General features: G+C 42.0%; 3 protein-coding genes across 4 annotated transcripts in view; 1 reads left to right on the top strand and 2 right to left on the bottom strand.

Annotated features, from left to right (window-relative positions):
* Positions 1–3529, bottom strand: part of rhbdl1 (rhomboid, veinlet-like 1 (Drosophila)) — a 66353-nt gene extending 62824 nt beyond the window's left edge. Inside the window, exons 1-2 of one of the 2 annotated variants that reach the window (XM_050060370.1) lie at positions 3304–3330; positions 3106–3210 (exon numbers count right to left, since the gene is read on the bottom strand). Coding sequence is in view for 1 of the 2 variants with exons in the window: in XM_050060366.1 (XP_049916323.1) it covers positions 3106–3294 (189 nt within the window). In the remaining variant the exon portion in view is untranslated. Of the gene's footprint in view, positions 1–3105 lie in introns of both variants that reach the window. The other variant, XM_050060366.1, reaches the window with a different exon arrangement.
* Positions 949–2327, top strand: LOC126399994 (histone H1.0-B). The gene has a single exon (XM_050060383.1). The coding sequence runs from the start codon at positions 1210–1212 to the stop codon at positions 1795–1797; it is 588 nt and encodes a 195-aa protein (XP_049916340.1). The 5' UTR covers positions 949–1209; the 3' UTR covers positions 1798–2327.
* Positions 3530–3811: 282 nt separating the features above from the next.
* Positions 3812–14737, bottom strand: rhot2 (ras homolog family member T2). The gene is made up of 19 exons (XM_050060364.1): positions 14550–14737; positions 13617–13675; positions 12447–12528; positions 12302–12345; positions 12160–12213; positions 11996–12048; positions 11562–11670; positions 11258–11359; positions 11015–11113; positions 10820–10928; positions 10602–10722; positions 10070–10154; positions 9531–9676; positions 9308–9408; positions 6589–6719; positions 6394–6474; positions 6180–6302; positions 5271–5473; positions 3812–5123 (listed from the first exon to the last, which is right to left on the bottom strand). Exons 1-19 carry the CDS (start codon positions 14584–14586, stop codon positions 5006–5008), a joined length of 1857 nt encoding a protein of 618 aa, XP_049916321.1. The 5' UTR covers positions 14587–14737; the 3' UTR covers positions 3812–5005.
* Positions 14738–14989: the final 252 nt, after the last annotated feature.

Genomic DNA, 14989 nt, shown 5'->3' with positions numbered 1-14989 from the left:
TGGGAGGTTTTTGTTGTTGAGGACTGGCACCACAGACCCTCATAAAAAAAAGTGGAGTGCCATATGTCAGACCTGTTATTGACTGTGGTCTGATGCGCCAGTTCCTGAACAAAAGAAAGCCATCACTGCGTCCTATATTGAAGGACTTTGGTTTCGGCTGCAGCCCCCCCTCCCGCAGCTGGACTCACACCTGGTCACACAGCAGCCCTTTACACCCCTGTCGAAAATATGGTGATCAATTTTATGATCCGGTATCAGAGTCCCTGATCTTTGGAGGTGTTGGCAACTTTCCTGACAATGGAGCTCGAGTGGCGACTGCCATAGTGACAGTTATAAGCAATTCTGTCCAAAAAGCAGCAAACACAGCAAAGCCATCCGCCGCATTCCAACCTATATACACCCATATCATCGTCCCAAGGGTCACCTGCCACTTAGATATTGTGACATTTAATTTATAGGAGGTTTAACAGCAAATAATCTCGACCACGTCACTCAAAGTCAATGGCCGGACTGTGTTAGTTGGGAAAATGTATCGATGTATTAAAAGCAAAAACGGAAACGGAATCCCGTCGAACCGCGTGCATCCGTTTGAGCATAGATATAATTTCAATATGCATTGGATGATTTTGCCCCAGGTTCCGTCTGTTTGGGTCAATTTAACGCGAATTGTGCAAAATTGTTCACAGCCCCCGTTACTTCCAGCGGGTTTTCCTGGAATAAAAGTTGTTCGCCGGCGCGGATGGAGAGAAAAAAGTGTGTCCCCGTAAAGCCCAATGTCCCTGCTATCAGCCCATGGCGTTTTGTGGATCAGTACTCCGCCGTGGTTTTTATATTTGTCGGAAGTTGGAGGATGAAGAAACACAAACGGGACGGCGCCAGTTCCATGGAGTCCGCTAGATCAGCTGCTGGCAGTTGGTGTTCTCAATCACGTCCGCAGAAAGGCTTCATAGGCTCACCGAGGCGCCTGTGGAATAAGACACTTAAGTGAGCCGGTGTACTGACGCGTCACTTTGTGTGGACAATTACATTATCTGTTTTTTACTGTGAAAACAGTTTAATTGGCTGCCGTCTCGGACTTTGTGGGGAAACGCTTTATTCCTGGCTGTGCATTTATTTTGCTGTTTCTGACGCTCCGGTGTACCAGCTGAGCCGGGTGAAATTACACCCCCTGGACTTTTTTTTGTTACCAAACTCCAAAGAAAAGTCACCATGGCAGAGACGTCGGCAGCTCCAGCCAAAGCCAAAAAGACAGCCAAGCCCAAGAAACCTGCTTCTCATCCCAAATACTCGGAGATGATTAAAGCGGCCATCGTTCACGACGCGAGCCGGGGTGGAGCGTCCCGGCAGTCCATCCAGAAGTACGTGAGGAAGAACTACAAGGTGGGCGACAACGCCGATGTGCAGATTAAAATGGCCCTGAAGAGGCTGGTGGCATCTGGAATCCTGCGCCACACCAAAGGCATCGGCGCGTCCGGATCCTTCAGGTTGACCAAACCAGAGGACTCCAAGAAGTCAACCAAGGCAGCGGCACCTGCCAAACCAAAGAAGGCAGCAAAGCCAGCCAAACCCAAGAAGGCTGCAAAGCCCAAGAAGGTGGCCAAGACGCCGGAAAAACCCAAGAAGGCAGCTGCAAAGAAAGTGAAAAAGGTCACGAAAAAGCCGACACCTGTGAAACCCAAAAAGGCAGCAGCGAAGAAAGCCAAGCCAGCAGCCAAGCCCAAGGCAAAACCAGCAAAGAGGGCAGCCAAGCCCAAGCCAAAGCCATCCAAAAAGGCAACCAAAGGAAAAAAGAAGTAAAGGGACAATATCAGAGACAAAGTCACTGTAAATACTTAAGGAAATGTTTTCGTATATGTATTATTTTTGTAAGGTCTCATGCAAACTTAAGCTGTTTTTACCAGTAGTTTCCTCTCCATTGCACTATAGCCTATAGATGCTGTAGAAATAATTGTGAGCATTTTTATTTGGCGTTAATAATACTGTTAATTTCTGTCACATCCTTTGACAGGCTAGACCTGGGTCTTGCTTTAAAAGGGACAAACATGTATATACAGTTGAACTTATGAGTAGCTGTTAGTGCACGGGGTCATACTGAAAATACAAATGTGACAATGGTGAGCATTGTTGAGCCTTTACAATGTACAGACCAGAGGCAGTGGACGTCAGCAAGATTTTCCTAAAGGCTCCATAGTTGTCATTCAAGCTCCATTCTGTATATTTCCTCATGTTCAGACGACTCTTAACATACAAACATCACACTGTGTCCAGTCACTTTTGAAGACTGTTTATACTGCAATTCAATAAACCTTTGTCATCTTCTACAAAAATGTGTTGTCAACTTATTGCGCGCATTTTACGCGTGCGTAAAAATGGTTGGTAAAGTGGACGGAGGCATTTCTGTGCATATTAAAAATTAATAGGCGTAACGTAATCTACCGAAGAGCCCAATAATATTGTCTCCAACATCTTAATACACCATATTTTTTATCTCAGACATGTTAACCAAGTTAACCCGCGGCATTAAACTGCAGCTATTGTGCGCCAAGGTGCTGCAGACAAAGCGCACTTATGGAGGCTCCGATGAGGGATGATACTCTGTTGCAGGAGGGTTGATACACTAGTGGACATGGACATAATGACATTTAAGTAGACTGCAAGTTATAACGTGATAAATTAGTCTAAGTGTTAAATATCATGGTATATAAATGAGTAGAATAACATTGCTCTGATAACATTACTGCTTTACCAACTGGTCATGGACACTTATTGGTATAAAGTAAAAGCCCTGTGTACCATGGTGATGCTGTTGGTAAACAAAAGTGCGCAGAAATAAAGTCCCTTAAGGGAATAGTGGCGTTAAATAAGACAAAAACATTAATTTGCGGGGAAAATTAACTAAGTTCTCCATAAAACTACTCAAAACATCTCAGTGTGTGTTCAGAACTTCCCTAAACACAGGACATAAAGCTTCAGTTACACCAGTTATTTTTTTGGTTGTTCCAGCACGAGACTACACTCAAAATCCCGACATCCTCCTTCCTGAGTGGGTGCAGAGCAGCGAGGAGGTGGCTTTGAAGGCACACCCAGCGCTCACTACTCTCTCACCTGACGTGCAACACTGCCATCTTGTGGTGTCTCGCAAGAACAGGCGACTCCTCTTCGCTGCAGTTGGGACTGTGGGACGCCGCGAGCAGACAGACTGGAGTCAAACTGATGAAAGTCAAGATTGCACACACAGATTACCCTCTGTACTGTCTTACTCATTATCATCTTTAAAGACAGGTGTAAGATCATCAAACCAACCTTGTGAAACAGCTTCAGGCTGAATGATCAGAGCAGAGTGTCCACACTCGCAAAGGCATGCTGTTCCTGTATTTTGACATGCTATGTGGAAAAGGGTAGTAATTGGTGTTGCTTTAACAGAGTTACCAAACATGAACAGCAGAACAGCACCCTTAAAATCCATTACTATTAGCAACCAATGTGTGATTAAGATGATATGGTGCCTGGAACATGAATGATACTCCTATAATACAGCAACACTTTTAAAGAGCAATGTGTCACACACACTCAAAGTGTCACAAAGATTAAAAAGTGTGTCAGGTGTCTTAAGTCTGATATTTGTGTATTAATGCTGAAAATAAAAACTAAACATAATTCAAAATGCATAATTTAAATCAATCAGCCATAAGAAGATACTACAAATCAAGAAGGTGAATATGAGGGGCACCAACTGTCAAACATATTAAAATAAAGCACATCATTCATTTTCAATCCCAACGTCCATAAAGTCTCGGGCAAAATGTCCCCACCCAGTCTAGTCTGGTCTTTTATTAAGCATCTAAATCAGTTCAATTTCAGTAAGAAAAACAGCCATCTTTTAAAAGTCACAGAAGTGTATTCTGCAGAAACAGCAGGTCCCGAGCTAAATCAAGCAACAAAACATACATAACATGACTGACTCATGTTGGGGAAACAATTCAATGGCGGATTATGTAAGAAGGTCAAAGTGTACGCACAGTGTCAGGTGTATCTAAATAGAATCACAGACCTATTGCAGTCTCAATCAAAAATCAATGAATCTCATTTCAGTGTGAACAGAAGGAAGCTGATTGTGAGCAGAGATTAATTTGACCCGATTGTTCTTTTAACATTTTGTCATTCTCAAGGCTCGTCTCCTTCTATGGGAGAAAATATTTTCTGACTTACTGCAGATGCATAAACAATCCATCGTTTTTCTTCATGCACACCCCTCCCTGCCACAGCAGATCAGTGTCAGCAGAGACCTCACTGCTAAAAACATTAAAATAATTCATTCTCAGGCAAGATAATATGCCTGAGGGGCAGATAACATGCTATGACTACTCGTTGCTGCTGGACTTATTTGGCAAATCAGATATGAACATTGAGTATCTGTGGTGGCATGGTCAGAAGACAGAGCGTAGTTCATTGGGGAGTTCCAGCAAAAGATTCAGTGGCAGCTAATGCTCCACGTGCTGCCCTTTGGTTCTTCAGTCTAGTCAATTTGGCATTTTTCTACATTATGCTTAGGAAACACTGAATATGCTGTATATAAAAACGCTCCCTTCTCACCATTAACACTTCACAGATCATTTAGGGGAAAGCAATAGATTTGACGCATCATTTCCTCCCCTTTGATAAAGCACCTGTTTGGATGTGAACAGTTCTTCGTGTATCAATGCACCGAGCGCTGACAGGCTAACTCCTGCTTAACCTGGCTGGACAATGTAAGGCAGAAAAAGCTGGGCACAACAGCGTGGGGAAAAGTATGATCACTTGCTTTTGGGCCGCTGCGATCAACTGACTCAGAGGGTGGGACAAAGTGAAGAAGGGCAGAGATATGAAGAGTTTTCTGGAAGCCTTTGGGGTGAAACGTAAAATGATGCGGTGGCTCTGAATCTGGTCGCTGAGGTTTGGTCTTGATGGATGGATCAATGGAGCATCAGGATAAAATAAAAACAAAAACGAAAAAAATGGTTGTTGATCATTTCAGTCTGGCGACGGCTCTGTAGATGGCAAAGCCCAGAACTGCGACCACGGCCGAGCCCAACGCCACTCTCAGCCAGAACGATGTGTTGCTCATGTCTGAACCATTCAGGTGTCTGCAGGTTGGAGGAAAAAAATCATTAAGGGTCAGTAATCACACAGCATGTTAAACAATATTCTCCTCTTACTGATCTTTATATTTTCCAGGTTTTCACATCGTCTAATTTTACTTAAGAGCATAACTTTGCTGAACTTAAACGTACGGGTATACTGCTGCCCAGGCGAGCCTCGAGTAGATGGTCTTGCTGGTGGAATCGAGGGACACGCTGGAGAAGGGCAGCGGCGGAGGCAGTTGGTGTTTGTAACAGAACTCTGCTGGAGTCATCCCGTGGAACTGCTTGACCTCAGGAAGGTCCACCTTGGAGGCAACCAGCACACATGGGATTTTGCTCTCCATGTAGTGTTGCTGAGTAAGAAATGGGATAAAGAGTGAAAACTAGCTGAGACAGAAGAGAGTCTACCTTGTTTTCAAGTCGGCCACAATGAAATTTCCAGTTGTAAACACGTTAATCTGATTAAATACTCCATATTGGATGAGCTGGTTTAATTCCCTTTTAATTCTTACACAATTTGGCGAGAAAACAACCCTGATTACTTTGTATATTCCAGAGGATCTTTAGTAGAAGTCATTTGAAAATCCCCAACATTGTCTCTCTTCCACAAGTTAATCTTTATCAGTACTCTCGACCACTTGTCGGCTTTATCCAGGTTTTGTATCTTCCAGAGGGGAAAGATCTTTGGTTAAGTGGTGTCTACTAGTTTTCAGGAGATTCTGAATCAAAGCAGGAGCTGGAGGTGGCCTGCTTTTTTCCAGTTTAATAACAGCAGGGTAATATTTACAGATCAAACTGTTGCTTCACTCGAACAGATCAATAAACGAACAGTGAAGCTTGACGCATATCTGTGTCTCTCTCATCTGCCCATTCCGAACTGCTGTGCTCAGTATATTGCACGTTAGAGCCCTTCTTGCTAAAAACACATGTAAACAGAATACCTTTCTCACCATACAAGGCTGACGACACACAAACACCAGCATGATCTCTGAATGGCACAAATCCAAAATGAGAATAAATGAATCTATTAATGCTCCTGTAACGTTTGCCGTCACTGACCTTGTATATACTGGCACAATAGTCGAAGGAATGAGGGTCACTGGCGTCATACATGAGACAAGCAACATCGCAGGAAGCGTCTGATGCCTTCAGGAACTCCACTTCCACATCCACCTCATTGAGCTGCACGGAGAGGAGAAGAGAGTGGTGCTCAGGCTTCAGTCAGGGTCAGAGGTTAGCGGTCAGCATTAAGATCAGGATGGGAGCCACTTACGATAAGGTACTTCTCCTGGTTGCTCACTTGGACAGTGTTTATGGCATAGGGGGAGAAGGCACTGTTGGAATTTCCCTTTTTCTGTAGAAGACAATAGTTTAACAGTCACTACTTAGCAATATCTATGTGGATGAAGCAGACTAGGATAAGTTTATTTGAATATTCTTCACTCCAGACTAGCAGACAGTGCCATACCACAACGTTGCGGCCCACAAAGGCCTGGAGAAAGGCTGTCTTGCCCGTCCCCCGAGGTCCAATCACTTTGCAGAGAAACACTGACCGCTGTGTCTGGCGTTTTTCCAGGTCCACCTCTTTCTCCTGTGTTACTGCACATATAAACATAACTTGTGAGCTTTTTATTTTCATGCAATATCATTAATAGCCTTGAGGTGGGAGGCTAACGTCAGCAGAGCAGAGGATGTAATTCCTGCACCAGCTGAGAGATCAACCTGCCAAACAAGCTTATGTTTCAGTTCCTCTACACTGCAACAAATGAGTCTGTCCTCTCCTGTTTGATCACTGTTTGGTTTGTTTTGGCCAACATACAGGGCATAGAGGCTACAGTCCAGTCCACAGAAAACATCACTTGTGCTAATCTGTTCATCCTAGAGGATCTGTAGTTGCTTGTGTTGTTAAAATGATGGAGATGGCAGAAAATAACGTGTAAATAAGACCCAGGTTGTAAAAAAAAAAGTGATTTCCCTCTTCTCTTAAGTCAATTTAGTTTGTAAGATAACTACAATCTCTGGGTTTAAAATATATTACAGCAATAAAGAGATTTTACATGAAGGCCTCTTAACTGCATTGCATTTATTTCACACTAAGGTTAAATTAGTCTGCATTGATTGACTTCAAAGTTATATAAAGTGACCTCTGGTGGCAGTTCTGGGGACTTCAACAAGGCATAACAACTAGGTTTAAATTATACTGCAGGTGCGCATTACAGCTGTGTAAGTGCAGGGTATGTTAATCCAGTCTGTGTTAGGAAACACATCATCGTGGATTTAAATCCAGAGGAAACAAGACTAATAGTCACAAGACATGTATCTTACAAGAAAATGGAACAAGTGAAAATTTGACAAAAAGGAGTAACAAATTCTTTGATCCCAATACCTAATGCGATGAAAACTGTTTAATTTAGCCGGAGAGTAGTGCCACAGGAAAGTAAAATCAAGATGGTTTATTGCCTCTACAGTAACCATTTTAGGATATCTGAGACTCAGCTTATCTGTCACCACTCTACACTGTCAGACTTGACTCAACTATTCATCAGTCTAAACTGTACTTTGTCAACCCCAGCTGTTGTGGCACTGGATGAAAAAAGTTTTACGGTTGGTCCTCTAGAGGTAAAGAACGTCTAACAAATGCTGTGGCAATCCATCCAACAGTTGTTGAGATGTTTCACTCAGGAGCAGCGTATTTAATAACCCAACTGACAGGCCATTAGAGCAACCAATCGACGTTGCTTTTATTAGAGCAATCCTGCTACTGTGGCTAAAAATAAATGTACAATAACAACCGACATCAATACCACTTAATAAAAGGTTACGGTAATTCAGCACCATAAAGCACATTCACGAAGAACATGCTACAACCCCTCCCCTTGTTAAAAGATCTGTGTTAATCTTGGTGTCTTTCTGACCTCTTTGACATCTACAGCAGGGTCACCTTAAGGTGCTCACCTCTGAGACGGAGACAGAATGTGTGTGATTAGCAGCAGTGAGACGCATTACGTCACTTTCCTATCTTGTCCAAGCTTACCTAACAAACCAGCCGTAGACTGCCACTAATTCAGACACAGTATGTCAGCACAGAGACAGTAACCATTATTCTTTTAGTTCATGCTCACAAGGAACAAAAGAACAAAATCTATGTGTGAAGCAGGGTTGAAAAACATGGATTTATCAAGACATAGTGATTCTATATATCTGACATGGTTTCCTTACTCATTTTCCGTAGTATTGATACTTCATTATCAGCTGCGCTTTCTTGCTCTCTTTTCTCCAGCAGCTACTTATCACACACACTGCTGCAGTGCCTCCATAGCTCCGCCTCATCTCACTACCTCACAGTGCTGTCTCTTCATCATTCGCATCATTCCCTCTGGTTGCATGCAGGCTTTTGGAGCACGTTTTTGTCTTCTACTTGCACTTTATTGCCTTTTGAATGAGTAACAATCTCCCAGGCTTTTAAATGTAAAAGAGTTTTAATTGTGGTTAATGTTTACTACAGTCACACTGCTATTCTCTGCTACTTAATCAAGAAAATAAACGTTGGCGTTGTCATGTTATAGCCTTGATACACTTATCTTTCTATTTTTATGCCTTCAATGTCAATTTAGCTCCCTTGGACTAAAAAATTGTATCGAATATTGATATTTTTCAAGGCACTGGATCAAAGTTATACAAAGTTATATAGCAAACACATCCAGATGATAAAAAAGTAGGTGCTGGACAAGAGACAAAAAGACTGAGTCTGCACACTTCACTGTGTTCCCATAAACTGAAATTAAATTACCACCATGGTGACTTTTCAAGCTTCATGCTCTTCATCAGATCAAATTGTTTTGAAGTTAGAAATTCCAGAGTCGTCACAACACTAGTGTGGAGAGCGCACTACATTACAAACCATTCATGCATAAATGTGTGCATACATGCAACTCCCAGTTCAAACTGATCTATTCTTTCACATCTCAAGGACAAATGTACAAGTGTGTGAATCTATGAGGTGACAGTGGACAGGATTAAGACAAGTAATCCTCCCACAGAACAGTGCTTACTACGAGAATGGGATTTAAGTTTTCAAAGAGGATGTACCACGACCCCCGTGTTCCATGCAGACGTGGTCTCAGTCTTTTTAGGGATTGCCTACAACTAACAGAGTCAATCCCACAACGACACACACCAACACACACCTGTGATTGCGGCAGTCTGTGAGTCCTGTTCAGTGAGGATAGGATAGCCTAGGTATCCTAGGTGCTCCAGGCAACGGTGGATGTCAAAGTATGCAGAAAGCCTGCGTGTAAAGGGATTAACATACATGTGAACTCTGGAGAGCATTAATTGCGTGTACGTGCACAAAAGTGTAAACCCAGTGCATGCAGTCATGTAAAATCATTAATCAGGTGAGATACTTACGTCCACTGACAAAGGTAGCCTTTGTTAGAGATGTAGCCCTCATCTGTAGTTGGGACAGTCATGTAGACCTCTGCACCCCACGGCATGTAAGGACACACGCAGAACAGGTTTCTAAGCTCTGCCGGCGACAGGGCAGAGTCTTTGTCCTAACAGGGAAAACATGTCACTCACTCAAAACAAGGAAACCCTCCACTATTTAAAGGTATACAATGCAGGATTGTCGGTTACCATTTGTAAACAAGCTTGCCAGCAAAAGTGAAAGTAAAAGCCAACCCCAGATTCACTCTCGTTTGGTGTTTCACCTCACTATATTTGCATTTTTTCAGTGCTGTGTCTCTTGGATGCCTGCTGTTTATGGTCTGGCTACCTTTTGATAAAGTGTTGATCTCACCTGAGCGCTGTGTGAGCACACGCTCATAAATATGCAATGTAGAAAACTAAGAGCTACAGCTGTATGTTTACAGCAACTGAAAAATACTTTGCCTTAATATATTTGATACATAATCATCATTTCAATTGCAGCGTGAATTGCTACTCACTTCATCGTACTTGTCGAACAGCCGCTGGAGGAACTGGTGACCTACATGATTGAGCTCTGTGGTGCAGCCGATGGGAACTCGTAGTCTGGCAACAGAAAAACAACAATTAGGGTCTTCTCACACCTGAATGTCCAAACCGTCCAAAAAATGTTTCTAGGCTAGAAACAAACCAGACCAATGGTTCAATTTGAACCAAGATTCAGCTGTTTGGTCTGGACTGTGGTCTGTGGGAGGTTTCACAGCCGTAAATTTCTTTCAGCTCAAACTGAAAGGTCAGAAAGTCCAGACCAATTGAGACAAATGTGAAAGGGCCCTTGGTTAGACACCTGGGCATTCCTGAGTTGTGTGTACAAACATAACAAAGCCAAATGGACACACAAGAGGAATACAGAAAGTCTGAGATAGATGACTTTGTGGAATACAGGGAAAAGCATCTTTACTTTTCAACACTATTGCAATATAACCTGTTGTTGTACTATAGTTATCAGCATCTAAGTTAACAGATACAATCCAATAATGTCACTATACATACTCAGGATAAAGGTAATCATCAGTCAGCTCAAGGTTGTCGTCATAGCCGAACTTCCTGAGGATAGTCCACGTGGTTTCATGTCGGCCCCTCTGGATAAATAATGTATTAAGGAACAAGAAACCTGAAAGGAGGAGACACAATACGTGGCCATTAGCTGAGTGTGGCCTCGCAGCAACACTGTTTAAAGTTGCATGTTCTCATTCATGACTGTTTTTTACCATTTAGGGTCAGGCCGTTGTCTTGCACCCCATCGCTGGTGTTCTTCCAAACTACTGTCTTCACATCGTCTAAGGCTTGAGGTGCCAGAGGATTCCCAAAACAAGATTTCTGCACATAAAGATAAATGGATTTTGAGCAAAACAAAGAGCTTTGCTTCATGAGAGGACATAATGTTAAGTGATTTTAACTGGCACCTGAAAGCAGTTGAGTTCAGCGTCGCTGAGGATACGGTCATTGTCCTGGTCGGAAATGTAGAATATTCTGCTAAGGGCTCTGACACACAGTGGTTTCAGCTGGGGGAAAATATTGGAGGACAAAAAGCGTATCATTAGTCAACAAATCATTTGCATGCACATATTTAAAAAAAGTGAACTGGGAGAGAGAGAGAGAGACATGCTGACTCCACAGTTGGCATCACATTTCCAAAAATGGCTGACCTGTTTGTCCTCAGGGTCATAAAGAGGGGCAGTGGGGTGAAGAACTGCCTTCTGTGCATAGTAGAACAGCTCTGAAATGTTTTTCAAGTTCTTTGCAGAACACTTGAAAGAGACATATAGAAAAAAGAATATTTCAGATTACAATTATGCAGCTATCTGAAATCCAGATAAAGTGTGCTTGTGTAAACATTTGTGTGAAACCCAGCAACCGTGTGTGTGTGTATCTCAATGCTGAGGTTTGCAGGTGTGTACAGACTGTAGTGATAAGGAGACTGGGTACGTCCGTAGGAATGTTCAGCCTCACCTCAACACACGTCTCAATCTCAGAGAACTGGTTCATGATGGGAAGAATGGTTTCCATTGAGCTCCCACAGCGCAGGTCAGACTTGTTTCCCACTAGGATGATGGGAACTCTGATATAAATATGGAGACAACAGAACTCTCAGTACAACACCATCATGGTTTATTTTGTGAATATAGGTCATCTCTCAATTCAAGATAAAATGTAAATCCGCTGACATTCAAATACTGCATGCGCTCACACTACTGTCATCTTGGGCATTTTGCTGATGCTCTCAGGTTTTATTGTGGGTAACTTAGTCAAACGATACAACAGGATCAAATTCCTAGATCACCTTGTTTGCCAACATTACATGCAAAGGAGTGAAAAGTTCAAGGACACAGAAGCGCCTGCCTAGGTAACACACACTCATCAACACCAACAACACCGATACATACTTGTTCCCTTTCTCTGCGTCCCCATTAACTAAAGGTATCCATTTAGTTTTGATCTGGAAAAACAAGAGGCACACCCAAGTGTCATTTTTATCTCAAATGCTATATTCAAATGAGATATACAGTATGTGGACTGCTTGTATAGTATTAGACAATGAGACATATACCTTGTCTATCGTGTCTTCGTTGGTGACATCATACACTACACACACCACATTAGCCTGTGTGGGTTGGAGAAAGAACAGGTATGAGGGACGTTATGCCAGAAACAGATTCCACAGAATTCAATCTGCTGTACGATGGACTTACCTTGATGATCTCATTTTTAAGGACTTCATCGCTCTGCTCTTTTTCTGTTAAGGACATACATACACAAACGTCAAAGTCATAATATTTAGACCATCATACTTCAACAAACTGGTTGTGCTACGTGTTAGCCTTCACGTCACATTACCTGAGTAGTCCACTATGTGTGTGGGCACCTTCTCTGGAGTCACGTCAGCAGGGATGGTGATCTCTTCAGCTCTGGGGGGAACCTGTCAGAGATTCAAGATTACAGATGAACTGTCAACCATCACTTCACATTCACATTCAGGCTACAGCCTCCCATAACACAAGCACACATACTATTTCGCATTAAATAATGGACGTTGTTAAGCCATAAAATGAAATGTTAGCCGATTTTCACTATTAGGAGGAAAATGAATCATGAGTAGATGACAGTGTATTAATCAACAATACCATATGTATGTGAACAGAAAATTTCTCCGAGGCATTTTGAGTAGAAATGCACTAATGTGCAGAAAAGACAAACCACTGTGCACTGAAAATCTAACATTTGCCAGCAAGTGTACTGACACCAAAATATGCTAAAACATACATTATGTGACTGTGACATTATTCATGCTAAGACTCCCCTAAGGTCACTGCGCTCCTCTGACCAACTGCAACTTGAGGTCCCTATGACACAATTGAAAACCAGAGGTGATCGTGCTTTTTCAGTTGCAGCACCTAAATTGTGGAATGCACTTCCATCCCATGTCAAATTGTCAATTTAGCTATTTTTGTGCATTTATTTTGTTCTGTACAGCACTTTGGTAATCCCTGTGATTTGTAAAATGTGCTATATAAGTAAAGTGGATTGGATTGGATACATAGAAACACAATACTGGCCACATAGCACAAAGCACAGCAGGCTGATTTCATCATGTCAAACAAAGCCCAAATATGTGGCTAAACCCTACACTGAATTTAACCTTTAGTATTGGAGTCATTTGATTATCCTAAGAAACATTATTTTGTAATGTAGTATAGTTGTCGATCTTGTCCTGTAAAAAGTTGTTTGTCCAAAAGGAATATAAGGAGTTGTACATGATGCCAAGTATGGAAAGGAAAATGCAGCTCTTATTACCATGCACCCAGCAACAATGTGCTTTCTTTCCTGCACAAAAATGAACCAGTTAAACGAGTACTAACAACAGTGCAGGAACTGTGGCCATTACAGAGGCAGGTGGTCAGCCACATCAAATCCCCCCAGCTTTCATGTGTGTAGATTGACCCAGCTTAAAGGACGTTTAAGTAAAATCTCAGCAGTGGTGATTAGCTGTAACTTTAAGACATGTACCTCTTCTGGGAACTCCTCTCCAACCAAAGACATGATGAGGGATGTCTTCCCCACCTTGGCTGTTGGAGGAGAGACAACATGAATGAACAATTTGAATTTTGACTAACTAATAAACAACATTATGAGAAGAGCTTACAGAGAACGACTCAATAATATAATTGGACTTGTATGCTGAAGTGATAGCACTTACTGTAAACGTACATGTGCCTGCAAATCAGCTGACTAGGCCTAACTGTTGCTCTTTGAGTTATCATTTACATAATTGCGCTGACATGGAATTGAAGTGCTGCTTGTTTAGGTGGCATGAAACGGACTATTTAACTGCAAACTGTCATACTGAACCGTTAACCTCAAGATATTGTGCTGTGTGTCATTTTCAATAAAGCATAGTCAGAATTTTAGGTAAACTAAGTAACTTTAACTAACGCTATTAGGTTTACTGTTCAACCGTTAGCGTTAAATTAGTTTATAACGTGAAGGCAGCTACCGTTAGATCAACAGTTAGCTAGCTAGCTAAGACGTCAATGCTCTATAGCTGAATAACGGAAAACTTTTTATATGTCAGAAATAAATAAATATTTAGCTTTCAGCCGATGAATAAACAAAACATGCTTGCTAACTTTTGTATGGCAGCCAAGTTAGCGTTAACTACAAGTTAGCTAACCGTTCCCAACTTAAAAGTTACTCTGGGCTAAGTTAGCATAACGGTTAGCGGAAATTAACATTTGGAAAGCAGCCAATTCATAAAGAACATATAATTTTAACTGAAATGACACAATTAGCGCAGACATAAATTCCCTTTTTTAAGACAGTTATCGCCACCATACCACCAGGAGTGACCGAGGTAAACTCAGCTACATCTTCGTGTAGCTCCAACAGCTAATGTTTGCTAGCCTTTTAGCTTGTGGTCAGCTGTCAGTGCGAATGACTTACGCTCCCCCAGCAAGAGTATCCTCACGTCTTGTTTCATGTTTGCTCTCTGTTTGACGGACAGTCCGGCTCGCTGCGGTGCTACAGTGACATTTATCTTTCATTTGAATGTCAAATTTCTTATTAAAATAAAGCGTGTGCCTCTCCACAGCGATATGCACCCAAGGTGAAAACATATGATTCCGGTTCACAGAGGAGACCGGGAAAACACGCCCTCTGCTGGCCGAACTGGCACACTGCAGCCCACGTTTACTTCACGTTGTACTCAATGAGATGCTAATGACTTGTCTATAAAACATTCAACACATGGTTAATCCTTTACTGTAATAATAGTTATTAATATAAAATAGACCAAGGAATAGGATTTAATCTAATCCAATAAATTAAGATTATTCGTATCCATATATCTATTATAATTGAGATATATCACTCATTTTCAGGAG

Source organism: Epinephelus moara, chromosome 13, assembly GCF_006386435.1.
Source record: "Epinephelus moara isolate mb chromosome 13, YSFRI_EMoa_1.0, whole genome shotgun sequence".
In the NCBI taxonomy this organism is placed as follows: Eukaryota; Metazoa; Chordata; class Actinopteri; order Perciformes; family Serranidae; genus Epinephelus; species Epinephelus moara.
This window is presented reverse-complemented; position numbering and strand designations above follow the sequence as displayed.

Coding starts and splice junctions, on each gene's coding strand:
- LOC126399994 (XM_050060383.1), top strand. CDS start 1,210: ATGGCAGAGACGTCGGCAGCTCCAGCCAAAGCCAAAAAGACAGCCAAG.
- rhot2 (XM_050060364.1), bottom strand. CDS start 14,586: ATGAAACAAGACGTGAGGATACTCTTGCTGGGGGAGC. Junction 10,929..11,014: donor CTGAACTCAACTGCTTTCAG/GTGCCAGTTAAA, acceptor CTTTATGTGCAG/AAATCTTGTTTTGGGAATCC. Junction 9,409..9,530: donor GGCTACCTTTGTCAGTGGAC/GTAAGTATCTCA, acceptor CTTTACACGCAG/GCTTTCTGCATACTTTGACA.